The following is a 12,535-nucleotide window of genomic DNA, read 5'->3' as shown; positions in this document are numbered from 1 at the left end:
GATCACACCAGCTAGGGCACTGCGATCGCGCAGTTTGTTTATGCGGTGGGGTGGTGCAAGGATGGGTGGAGAGGGTTCTCGTGGGCTGCGTTTCACGAGATTTGGGGCTTCTTGAAGCTGTCGTTGGCGTCTGCTGTCATGTTGTGCCTGGAGATTTGGTATATGATGAGCATCATCATCCTCACTGGTCGTCTTGATGATGCAGTCACTGCCATTGGCTCGCTTTCAATATGGTAATATCACATCATTTCACTTGCATTATAATGCTATGCTCAGTAGAGAGAATAAAAGTAAGAAAGGGGGGAAAAGTAGAAAGATTGGTGTTTCAATATTTAGAACAGTTTAATTTAGAGTGAGACATCCCAAAAAGAAAAATATGTTACTTAAAGTGGAACGCGGGGAGTATTAACTAGGCCTCTTGAATCTAGCTAGTTTAAATAAATTGATTCAACATTTTGTATCTCAATTTGTGTGAGTGACGGAGACTGTGGGGAGGCATGATAGCTGGAGTTGGTTTACAAACATTACTATTATTGCTGCTTCTTTACCGAACTAACTGGAATAAGGAGGTTAGTTTGTAGGCTGTCTTGAATTCATCCATTTTCCTATGGAATTGAAATCTAAATTAATTAACCTTGCATTACCATATGATAAAATTATGTGAATTTGCAGGTAGAGCAAACGACAGAACGCATACAAAAATGGGGAGGTCAACAAATCAAATCAAAAATTCCCATCAACCATGGAATATAGCATGCGAAGTCGGATCAAGCTTGGGTGTGCCTTGCCGGAAAACAAGCTTTGAAATTTATTTTTGACCTTTAAATAATTGTATCAATTTTATATCCCACTGTATATCCAACTTATTAGTTAAGTCAACTAGTAACAACTTTTATTATTGAAACTTCACTCCAAGTCCAAGTGTGGAAGCGTTAGTACATCATATCATAGGTGGGCTAGTTATATTTATCAAAATAATAAGTCATACTTCCTTTGTCTGATAATAAATGTCCTAATTTTGATCCGCGCAGATTTTAAGAAATCGTTTCTTTTTGAAAGAAAATAGGAAAAAAAAAGTTAGTGGAATTTGGATTCTACTTTTAAATATTAATTTTATGATAAAATGGGAGTGAAATAAGTTAGTGATGTGAGGTCCACTTACTTAAAAGGATTAAAAATGAAATGAGACATTTATTTGCGGACAAATAATAAAAGCAAAAAAAAGAAGATATTTAATGGCGGACAAATGGAGTACAAGAGAGTATTTTTTAGAATTGCCAATTGATTTGAATAAATTGAGAAGATTGTAGTGATAAGTTTAAAAAATGAGATAAAAATTGATACCATTACAGAGATTGGAGATAATATTGATAAATTTTGAATTCCATGATGGGATTATAAAATTAGTAAAGGTTAAGATATACTATTAAATCAGTAACCCATTTTTAAAAATCAGATTTTGATTTATCATCTTTCCTTTTTACTTCAAATAAATGAAAAAAATAGTCTTATAATAAAATTTAAATTTTATGTATTTTATAAAGTTATGATGAATTGATGATCGTAGTTTTTGAGGCATTACGGTTAAAATAAATTGTGTGGACTAGCATCAATGATACGCGTGAAGCTCATATAGTATTAATATTTATAATACGCATGACTCCACTCATCAGAATAAATAAATAATTTATGATCAAATATTTTGCTAATTCAAAAAAAAAAAAAAAAAAATCTTTTCATTTTTATAATTTTGTTATAAAATATATAATGACATTTTTGTTAATAGTCAATATCGGCTAAATAATACTGCCTCTATTAGTTATTATATGTTCATTTTTCATTTTTCATTTTTCATTTTTCATTCATCCATCAATAAATCATATGAGCTATCCAGTACTAGCCTTTTTTATTAACTTTTTATAAAGTTAAATAATTTATTAAAACTCGAACAATAAAATATTTGTTGATAAACAGAAAGGGTAAGTAGTACTGCTAAACATTTCTTTTAACCTTTTTTAACGGAAAGGGTAATACTTTCTCTCTGCACTTAACATATAAAACAACGTCCTTCTATTATGCCATTACCAAAGTATGTCATCTATTATAAGACAAGACAAAGGGAGTAACATGCAATACTATTAGCTAAATAACATAACGAGTATATACGATTATATTTATACGAGTAGTTGCCTGATAATAATAATTTTACGAAAATTATTGATTTCCTTTTTCTAATTAATATAGAACTCCATATAAATAAACTCCATATTGATGTATTGTTCAGCTACTCTCTTCTCCGTCTTTGTTTGGCAAAAAAAACGAATGGAGGCGGAGGCGCTGCTGGAGCGGAGGTCCGACAATTTAGAATTGATCGGAGAGAGTGGCGACTACCGTGAAGCCAGAGGGGTGAAAACATGGTGGAGAATTTTCTGTTTGGAGACAGTGAAACTGTGGGCGATAGGCGGCCCCATAGCCTTTCAGATTTTGTGTCAGTACGGGACCAACTTCGTCTCCACCATCTTCGTCGGCCACCTTGGAGATCTCCAGCTCTCCGCTTTCTCCATTGCTATCTCCGTCGTCGGTAACTTCGCTTTCGGCTTTCTGGTTAGTTACTTAACTATTCCTTCATTTCCTCCCCAGTATTTTCTTAAATTGCATTTCTACCTCTTTCTTATTCAAATTATTTAGATTTTAGAGTCTCTGCTCGACGGTGGAAGGATTCGATGCGGACCGTTGATATTTTAATTAATTAATTGGATATTTATATTTTCTGCGTAGGAGCAGTTGGAATTTAATAATATTAACTACTTTTATCATCCGTCACATATACCTTTTCTGTCATTTATTTTACTCTACTAACATCACAAATTAAAATTGTATATAAAGAATTTGAAATGTTTCATTTATTAGGAATGAGTAAATTATTCATTTTGAGTGAAACAAGATAAGTACTCCTACTACATTTTTGTTTTTGTGAATTTAATTATTATTTTGAATTCTTATTTTCTATAATTTTATTAGAATTTGTATTCATTATTTGAAAATTTTATGATAGGTGTTAATACTAGTTAAAATAAAAATAAAGATATAAATTGGTGCAGTGAAGTGTTGTAAGTGGAAAATGGAACCACTTCATCTAAGAGAAAAAAACTTACCATAAATGGATAGAAAAAAATTTGGGTAGACGAAAAAAAAACATGACTTATGACTGTTTTTTGTGGACGAAGGTAGTATCTAGGATATTGTGAAGCGTATTTGATGATTTTTGTGTGAGGTAATGTAAATGTAATGCAAATGATGATTATATGCAGCTGGGAATGGGAAGTGCACTTGAGACACTGTGTGGGCAGGCATTTGGGGCCGGGCAAGTTCACATGCTTGGTGTTTACATGCAGCGATCCGCAATTATCCTCTTCGCAACTTGCATTCTCCTCGCGCCCCTCTACATATTTGCTACTCCTATTCTTATGCTGTTGGGACAGCCTGAGCAAATCGCCAAACCTGCTGGCTTTTTCACTATGCTAACCATCCCTCAAATGTTTGCACTGGCAGTCATATTTCCGACGCAGAAGTTTCTCCAAGCCCAAAGCAAAGTCAACGTCATCGCTTGGATTTCAGCCATTACTCTTGTGGGGCATGTGGTGTGGTGCTGGCTCTTCATCGTTGTACTCGGGTGGGGAACACCCGGTGCAGCTCTTGCGTATGATGTTTCTAGCTGGTTGATTGCCATCTCCCAGTTTATTTATGTGGTAGGTTTCTGCAAGGATGGCTGGAAGGGCTTCTCCTGCGATGCAGTTAGGGAGATTTGGGCGTTTGTCAGGCTGTCGCTCGCCTCTGCTGTCATGCTATGCCTTGAGGTTTGGTATATAATGTGCATCATAGTTCTAGCCGGTGGCCTTGACGACGCAGTCACTTCAGTCGGTGCCCTCTCTATTTGGTGAGTGAGCCCTTTTTGTTAGTATCTATAGATGGATTATAAGATTAATTAGTGAATGTTGGTTTGCAGCATGAACGTCAATGGCTTGGAATTAATGGTGTTTATCGGAGTGAATGCTGCCATAAGGTGATGATCATATTAATTGGTGTTGGTGGGGTGTTTGTTATACTAGTACTAGTAATGATTATTGGTTTTGTTTGTGATTATGTGTGATCAGTGTTCGGGTTTCGAACGAGCTTGGGCTAGGACGGGCGAGGGCAGCCAAGTACTCTGTTTACGTGACTCTGTTCCAGTCACTTGTGATTGGGATTGTGTGCATGATTGCCATCCTCGCCACGAGGAATCATTTTGCAGTTATATATACGGATAGTCTGGTAATGCAACGGGCGGTGGCTCGGCTTTCAGGGCTTCTGAGTATCACGGTGCTTCTGAACAGCATCCAGCCAGTGATATCAGGTAGTCGTAGTAGTGTTAGTGTTGGGATGAATAAACATGATATTGATATAATCGGTGGAATTCGATATATGGTGTAGGCGTAGCCATAGGAGGAGGGTGGCAAGGAGTGGTAGCATACGTCAACCTGGCTTGCTACTACGTTATTGGCCTGCCTTTGGGATACCTTCTTGGTTATGTGGCTGATTTGGGAGTCATGGTAGTATATCATTTATTTTGTTTTGGCCTAATTGCTTTCATGGAGTAATGTTTATGTTATTTTTTGTTGTCAAATTAATTCAGGGGCTTTGGGGAGGCATAATTGTTGGAATTGGATTGCAGACACTGGTGCTCATGCTTCTAATTTATAGAACCAATTGGGACAAGGAGGTCTTGCTCTCTGTCTGTCTTTCTATCTACCTATCTCTCTCCGTTATGTAGATATTGACAATCGATATTTGAAATGATGCAATTGCAGGTGGAGCAGGCGTCAGAGAGGATGAGGAAGTGGGGAGGCCAAGACATCGACGTCACCATGAAACCATCGACTAACCATTTTTAGAGAACGCTGAATCCATTCACACATCGTACTAAAACATGTTCAATTTTTTAAATGATATTGATATTAAAAAAAATTGATATGCTTTATGTTGTAAACCAGTAGTAACGTGTTTTGTATTGTAAGTGGAGATGGTTAGCCCATTGTTTCATTGTGATATTCTAAAACTTACACGAAGTACACAAAATTATCATTGGTAATACTACTCTATCATTACAATGATAGTTTTTGAGGCATTACTATTAAAATAAATTGTACTATAAATGAAAAAGAATAACGCTTACGTGGACTGCTCATATAGTAATAACGTGAATAATGTGATCCTCATATAGTATCTATCTATACATATATCCATATAGGGGAGCATTAAGCTCCTTTTCAGCCCTTAGAGTTAAGTTCCAACACAATCTCATCCATTAGATTTAGATTATGGACGGTCCAAATTTGCATTTGATATATGAGTCCGTGTTAAATTATTATATTCATTTGGTGCATTATAAGGGTAATTATGTAAACACACAATGAATGACACACGATTCAAAACGGCAGGTGCGATAATTAAGCGGGATATCGATTCACCTTCCGTCTACTCACTCTCTCTCCCTCCAAATCTCTCACTCCATGATCAAAATCGCTCATTCCATTCCACCCATTTTCAAAACCCTAGCCGCCGGTCTCCTCTACTTCCACCCATCGTTTTCGTCCGAAACTGGATGACCACCGTCTAAACAACCACCCGTCGACGATTCTCAGTTGAAGTCTTCCTACGTCCGCGAGCGACAACAGAGTAGCGTGCTTTAAGCGTCGATTTTTTGTAAGATTCCCCTCTAATCGACGATTCTCGGTGTTTCCCCAAACAAAAGCACTTTTTTTTCTCAAAAAATTGGTCGAAGTTTCAATTGAACATGGGTTGTACTTGATTCCGTACTGTTTAAACATATGCTTTGTGTGAGTTTGTTGACGAAGCGACGATTCCCGGTGTTTCCCCAAACAAAAGCACGTTTTTTTTCTCTAAAGCTTGGTCGAAGTTTCAATTAAACATGGGATTTAATTGTTTCCGTACGGTTTAGACATATGCTCTGTTTGAGTTTGTTGACGAATCGTATTCTTGTTTTTTTGTGGATTTTGTGCAAGAACAACACAGTTGTTCAATTGTTTAATAGAAATCGTAACCAAGCTGATATTTTCTTCGTCTTACAGATCAACAATGACAAAACGTGCGTTATGATTTTTTTTTGGAGCTGTGCATTATTGACAAAATTGGTTGTACAAATTCTTTATACACAATGTTTCTTATATTATTGAACTGTATGTGCTGCATTGTATGGACGTATTGGTACATTGCTTATGACAATGAAAACTGTAACAGCGATTGGTACAACTTTGATGTTTTTTCTTCATTCATCCACTTCAACAAGGGTAGGTTTTGTTCTTCTTGGCCATTATTTAGGCAGTGTTATCCATTTGATTAGAGTGTCTGTGCATTATTTCAATTTCAAGACTGATATGCTTACAGACACCATCATTGTAATGGATCTGTACATTATTTCGATGTAATTATTTCTGTGTTTGTGTGTATTATGCACTGCCCAGATTCATAACCTTAAATTGAGCTGTTAGACCTTTTTAGTCAGTATTAGTCATTACATTAGAGTATCTGTGCATTATCTGTGCATTATTTTTCTTTCAGTACTGTTATTCTTATGGATTTATTTTTAGAAATGGATCTGTACATTATTTCGATGTCATTAATTTGGTCCATGTGTGCATTATTTCGGTGCTTGTGTGCCTTATTTACTATGTATTATGCAAAACATTACAATCATGTGATATACTATTGCTTCAACGCATAAAACTCATTTGTTGTTCTGTAGCAGCGAAGCAACCAAGGGTTGACCTGGAAGAAGCTGTTGATGATGTAATCCCAATAGCGATTGCACAAAAATTTCGGCAGAGATTGGCGGAACAAAACGAACAGACAAGTTCAGTGAACGAAGAGGCGGAGGAGCGGAAAAAACAAGGGAAGAAGGTGGACCATCTATACTGTCCACTACCAACAAACTTTCTGGACTGCATAAAAAGGCTAACACCAAGGCAGAAAGAAGCGGTGTATGAACTTGGGTTCAACGACTATGTTGCACAAAGATGTAACAAAACACGGTTTAAGATGACCACTGCAGATATTGCTCAGTTGATGATGGAAGATGTTGATGGTGGATTTGATTTTAAGAAAATGTTTATGTTTATGATGGAGAATGCTGTCATTGAGACACTAGCAGACGGAATTTGCAAGCCCAAGATTTTGAATTTTATTGACGATGTGGATGAGATTCCGAACATGAATTGGTGTGGATACTTGTTGTCAGTTCTCGAACATGAATTGCAAGCCCAAGATTAGACATTTTAAATCTATTTTGGATTAACTTGGGTAAAAGCTTGTGATTTTTATTCACGTTTTGTTATTAATCTATGAGAGCATCAACTCTAAAAGTATTATCTTTAGTACTATACCTTTAATTTTAGTAGATACATTCGATCGTTCGAGGTATAATGCGACTTAAATAATGTAACAAGACCATCAGAATACAACATAAGGAAAGAATAATGTACAGTCTTTATATAATAATTTAACCAAGTTTTAATAATGAAAGATATGCCACTAATAATGCACATGTCCCATATAATAATGTAGTTGAAAGTAATTGGTTTTGATAATGTAATGTAATGGTTAAATAATGCACAAGGTGTACCATGTACTGAACCAAAATATTCGAATTGTAGTATGGGGAATAATAATGGGCAAAATAGAGAGAATAATGTAGTTTCAACAACATTAGTGTTTATTAAAGTCACTGCACTTTATAATAACAGAAGCGTAGTGGCAAATAGTTAATAATGTTGTTTTAGTGGTAAACAATGTACTATAACTGAGTAATAATGCACTCGTTGTTAAAACCTTTCGTAACTGCCATGTTTTAAACTAATATGAAACCCAGAATTGTCAAATGTAGTGAGAAATAAAGACAATGGGAAAATAAAAAATAAACATCCAAGATAACGGATGCACGTTCAACTTTTCCTCTTTCCCTTCCGCAACTCTTTCTCGTTCTCCATCTCTTTAAGCATGGGACAGTTTCGAGAGTCATGATGTCCCAGCTCGTCGCAAGCCTTACAACGTCTAAGAGGTCTACTAGCCTCCTTTACAGCCTTTTCTCTCTTCGAAATCAGACGGCTGGCTGAGCTGCTAGCGTGTCCCTTAGTTTTCACAACATCCGGAGGATGGACATGTACGACTTCAGGCCGTTCCATTCCATAAAACTGTTCAATCATTCGCCTCTTTTCAGAGGCTGACGTTGTAGGAGTTCCATCTTGGAGTGAATTACCAAGTTCTTCCAGTCCACATACAAATGCACGAAGCACATCAATGTCCGGCTCAAAGCGACGAAGAAAACCATAGAACAGCGAAATCCCTTGCTTTGCGACGCTTTGCCTTTCATCAACGATGGACATGGTGGGTAAACAGTCATCAACATGACCATGGACAGCCTTGGCCAACGGGGTCTTCATCCATCTACTTGAGCAGTATTTATCCGAAATTGTTTTCACTTCATTGTTCCTGAACAAAAAAAAATATATGGCTGCACAGATATCCCTGCCTACCAAAGAGTTTGCAATCGCACGAGTAGGACTCGTCAGTCTTGTCGTGTCTCACAGAGTAAGAATTATGCTGGCTGTCTCCAAGTTTGTAGGTGTCCACCATATCAGTAGAAGAAAAGCCCAACACTCGGCATCTATCACTACCCTCAACAATTTCTTCTTGTATTTTCTTGAACATACTGTCTGTGAACATCGTCGAAGCATGTTTCTCAAATGGCAAGGCAGTGGCCAAGATAGGCAGGGCAGTTGAATCATGGTAGTCAAGCTTTGTTCTACTATTGCGCTGAAATTCCAGAGCATTGTTGAAATTCAAGTAGAATTCGGCAATGTTGGCGCGTGGCTTCAAAAAGTTTTTATAGAAGCTGTTCTCCGATTCAGATATCGAGGTAGTCCTGATCATGGAGCCAAGTGGAAAATCTCTGAAATACGCAGGTATCCAGATTTGCCGATAGTCGTACAACGTGTTGAACCAACTAATGTCTTCCAGTCCATAACGTTCCACAACTCCATTCCATTGTTCCTCGAATTCTTCGGGTTCAAGCAGGTCCGACCATACACAAGCATTGAATTCTTTCTTGAAATCATCGTCCCTCAGTAACCTGCCCGGAACCTTGACAGACAACTTATGCATAATATGCCACATACACCATCTGTGGCGAGTCCCGACAAGAATCTCTTCAATCGCTGACCTCATACCCAAATCTTGATCCGTTACGATTATCTTTGGAGCAACACCTATGCATTCAACGAAATGTTTGAATAGCCAAGCAAAAGCACCTATTTTCTCGCTACACACCAACCCTGCAGCGAAAGTGACGGGTCTCCCATGATTGTACTTTCCCGTAAATGGTGTGAAGATCATACAATACCTATGCATGACAAGCACATAAGATGAATCATTCCAAACAAATAATGCATAACATATGCGTAGTAATGCAGAGAGTCATGTAAAAATCCAACTGCTATAATGTAACCTTATGTAATGCAGTATAATCAGTAAATAATGCATACCTGTTTGTGTTATAGGTAGAGTCAAAACGCCACAATATCACAAAACATATGGTAATTCCTCTTCATCAAACCATCACACCAAAACAGGGCCACATGGAATACATTATACAAACCTTTTTGTGCATTATATTAATCATAATACTAAACCATAGTCGAGATAAGAACTACACCCTATAGCAATGGCTAAAACTCGTCAACTTTGACGGCATACGTTTTACTTACATACTAGACCCTAGCCCCAACAATGAATAAACCCTAGGGGTAAGGATTTAAATTGAAAAAAAAAGAAACACTGCCAATAATAACGTATAAAATTACCAAATAACTGCACTGAAATCTATACATTACATTACATACATCGACCATTATTAATTCGATAAATTACATTACACGTAGATATTTGTGCATTATGTTTGGCAGTAAAAACTGAACTATAGCTAATATGATATCTAAACCCTAGCAGAAATCACTAAAACTGGAGGAGATTATTGAAACTCGACACCTTGGGCCACTGATACTACACCCTAGCGCCAACGATTTCTAATCCCTACGGAAATAAAATAAACAAGCGCCAACTATTGCAAACGAGTCAGATGAAATAATACTTCAGAAATCGTTTTTTTTAAGATTACAACAACGTTCAATACTTCTGGAATGGAAGAAATTAAATTACCTTCTTCCATAGTTGGAGAACAAGAAAAAAAATCACAAATGGTCCAACTTCTTACGGTTCTTGTAATTCACGAATTTGTCCAACTTAACGATGCATTCAACACTAGAATCTTGGAGAGAGTTATCAAAATATTCAACGGAGAAGAAAAGATTAGAGTTTGGAGAGAGAAGAAAGATTTCGTCTAATTCAGAGAAACCGCTGTGATGTGTTGATAGAGAGAACCATGCTAGTTACCATAACTAACAAGATTGTGTATTCCTAAAAGGCCCTAGACGTTTTTTTTAAACATTATAATTAATTCAAAATCACATTATTTTGGGCCATAAGATCTTGATATTGAACCGTCCAGATTGAGTTGAACAATTGAAGAAAACATGCAAAAAGGATTTGAATACATCCCTATCCATACATATATGAAAGGCGAATTTTGGGAGCTTTTGAATAATCATTTTATGCTAGGAATGTAATTGCAATTAATTTTTTTTATTAAATTACCTTAATTCTACTTTATTTGGTGCTGAACATATGCATATTTTATCATTTTGGTCATAAACTTTATTTTTTGAATTTTTTGGTCCTGTACATTTTAAATCGGATCACAATTGGTCCTCCGTTAACAATTCCTTTAATACTTAACAGTCGACAATTTTAATCATAATTTTGACCAACTTAAGCAATTTTTAATGGGATTATCAACTCCTAATCATAATCTTAATTATTTTAAGGATATATCATTTAAAATACCAAAATAAGAGTATTAAAAAAGAAAATAAGGAGGAAGAAATAATTTGCAACACTCAGACGTCTTTTGAAAAAAAAAAACGAAAGTTCACATCTTCCTCTTTCGACGGTGCCATTGTTCTGCGAGCGGCGGGCGGCGGGACCAATCGAGCGACCGTTTTTGTTCTCGATATTTTCTAAGCTGAGCGGCGCGGCGGTCTCGGAGACTACGGTGGCGGAGGTGGCAGTGGCGCAGAGAGAGGAGGAAGAAGATCCGGTGAAATTGGAGGAATTTCTCAAAAAATCGGTGAGAAGTAAGGGAATTTCTGGTGAAATCGAATTGCGCTGGAGAGAGGAATTGGCGTGAGGAGGAGAGGATCGAGGGTTGAGATAGCTTACCGTAGGTGAAGGAAGGGAGGAGATTCTCGATAAGCAGTTGGGGCCCATATATTACGTCCTGGAAGCGGTGGAATTTCAGTCGGAGGTGGTGTTCGCGGGAGATTTTGAGAGGCAGGTGGTGGAATTTGAGTCGGAGACGGTTGATAAGGCTAATTTCATGCATCGGTTATATGGTGAAAAGCGTTACATTTTGCTTGGGTCTAACACGGTTTATAAGCCAGGTGTGTGACAGAATCGCTAGATCAAGGAGGTGCTTGAAGGAAACAATCTAGCGAAGGAAGGAAGTAAAAATGAGCAGAATCTAAGGAAAAAGAAGGCGTGAAGGAGGGAGTCATAGCCGAGGGCAACAAAGTCTATCTATACCTCGCTGGGCCCCACTCCAACGCCTATAAATAGAGGAGCATGCAACACACAAATCATCACTCTTTTTTTCGCTCTTGGCTCTTAGCTCACACTTGGGACATGGGAGATGCAGGGTAGTTCACTTGAGGGTTTTTAGTTCTTCTGATGGGAGATAACAGTGCGTGAGTAGTTTTTAAATTTCGGTCGAGGGGGTTTTAGTTCTTCAGAAATTTCAGTCGTAACACCGTCCGCGTGAGGGCGAAGATTCTCTTTAAATTTCAGTTTGTTTTGCACCTTTACGGTCGAACTTCCCTTTTGGGAGTCGATTCGGTTGTTGATGCTACTGATTATCTATTCACTTCTGTTTGTTTGCGTTTATTTGTGATTTTTCAAGTTGATTTACATAGATCCTGCTTGTTGAGAGTTTATTTTGACAAGTTATATGTCGATCTCTGTTTCTTTGCTGCGGTGGTACTCGATCTGGGAATTTGGTGATAGATCCGTGGTTTGTTGATTGATTGGAGGTTGTTGTTTAAATCTGAAGTTATGAAATGTTTCTTTTGGTTGGAGTTTGTGTCGGACGCTTGGATCCGGAGTGGATTTAGCGTCTGAGGTTGGATCCGAAGTGAGGAGGTTGAGTTGTGCATGGATTTTGAGTTTTCCGCTTGCTTTCTGTTTTACTTCGTCTAGCATCTGTAGATCTGTTTAGTTCTTCATTGTTACTCATTAAAACGGTTTAGATTCAGTTTGCTCTGTTCCGATTTGGTTCATGTTGTTTTTCTTCTGAGTTTTTACGCAATTTGGT

General features: G+C 37.4%; 1 protein-coding gene across 3 annotated transcripts in view; it reads left to right on the top strand.

Annotated features, from left to right (window-relative positions):
• Nucleotides 1–2,300: 2,300 nt before the first annotated feature.
• Nucleotides 2,301–12,535, top strand: part of LOC125190198 (protein DETOXIFICATION 35-like) — a 12,035-nt gene continuing 1,800 nt past the window's right edge. Inside the window, exons 1-7 of one of the 3 annotated variants that reach the window (XM_048087420.1) lie at nucleotides 2,301–2,604; nucleotides 3,312–3,937; nucleotides 4,007–4,063; nucleotides 4,155–4,393; nucleotides 4,471–4,589; nucleotides 4,673–4,759; nucleotides 4,848–5,101. In XM_048087420.1, coding sequence (XP_047943377.1) covers nucleotides 2,323–2,604; nucleotides 3,312–3,937; nucleotides 4,007–4,063; nucleotides 4,155–4,393; nucleotides 4,471–4,589; nucleotides 4,673–4,759; nucleotides 4,848–4,931 — 1,494 coding nt within the window. In that variant the 5' untranslated portion in view covers nucleotides 2,301–2,322 and the 3' untranslated portion in view covers nucleotides 4,932–5,101. Of the gene's footprint in view, nucleotides 2,605–3,311; nucleotides 3,938–4,006; nucleotides 4,064–4,154; nucleotides 4,394–4,470; nucleotides 4,590–4,672; nucleotides 4,760–4,847; nucleotides 5,102–12,535 lie in introns of those variants that run through there. The other 2 variants (XM_048087421.1, XM_048087422.1) reach the window with 2 other exon arrangements.

The sequence above is a fragment of the Salvia hispanica genome, chromosome 5 (genome assembly GCF_023119035.1).
Source record: "Salvia hispanica cultivar TCC Black 2014 chromosome 5, UniMelb_Shisp_WGS_1.0, whole genome shotgun sequence".
NCBI classification, from domain to species: domain Eukaryota; kingdom Viridiplantae; phylum Streptophyta; class Magnoliopsida; order Lamiales; family Lamiaceae; genus Salvia; species Salvia hispanica.
This window is presented reverse-complemented; position numbering and strand designations above follow the sequence as displayed.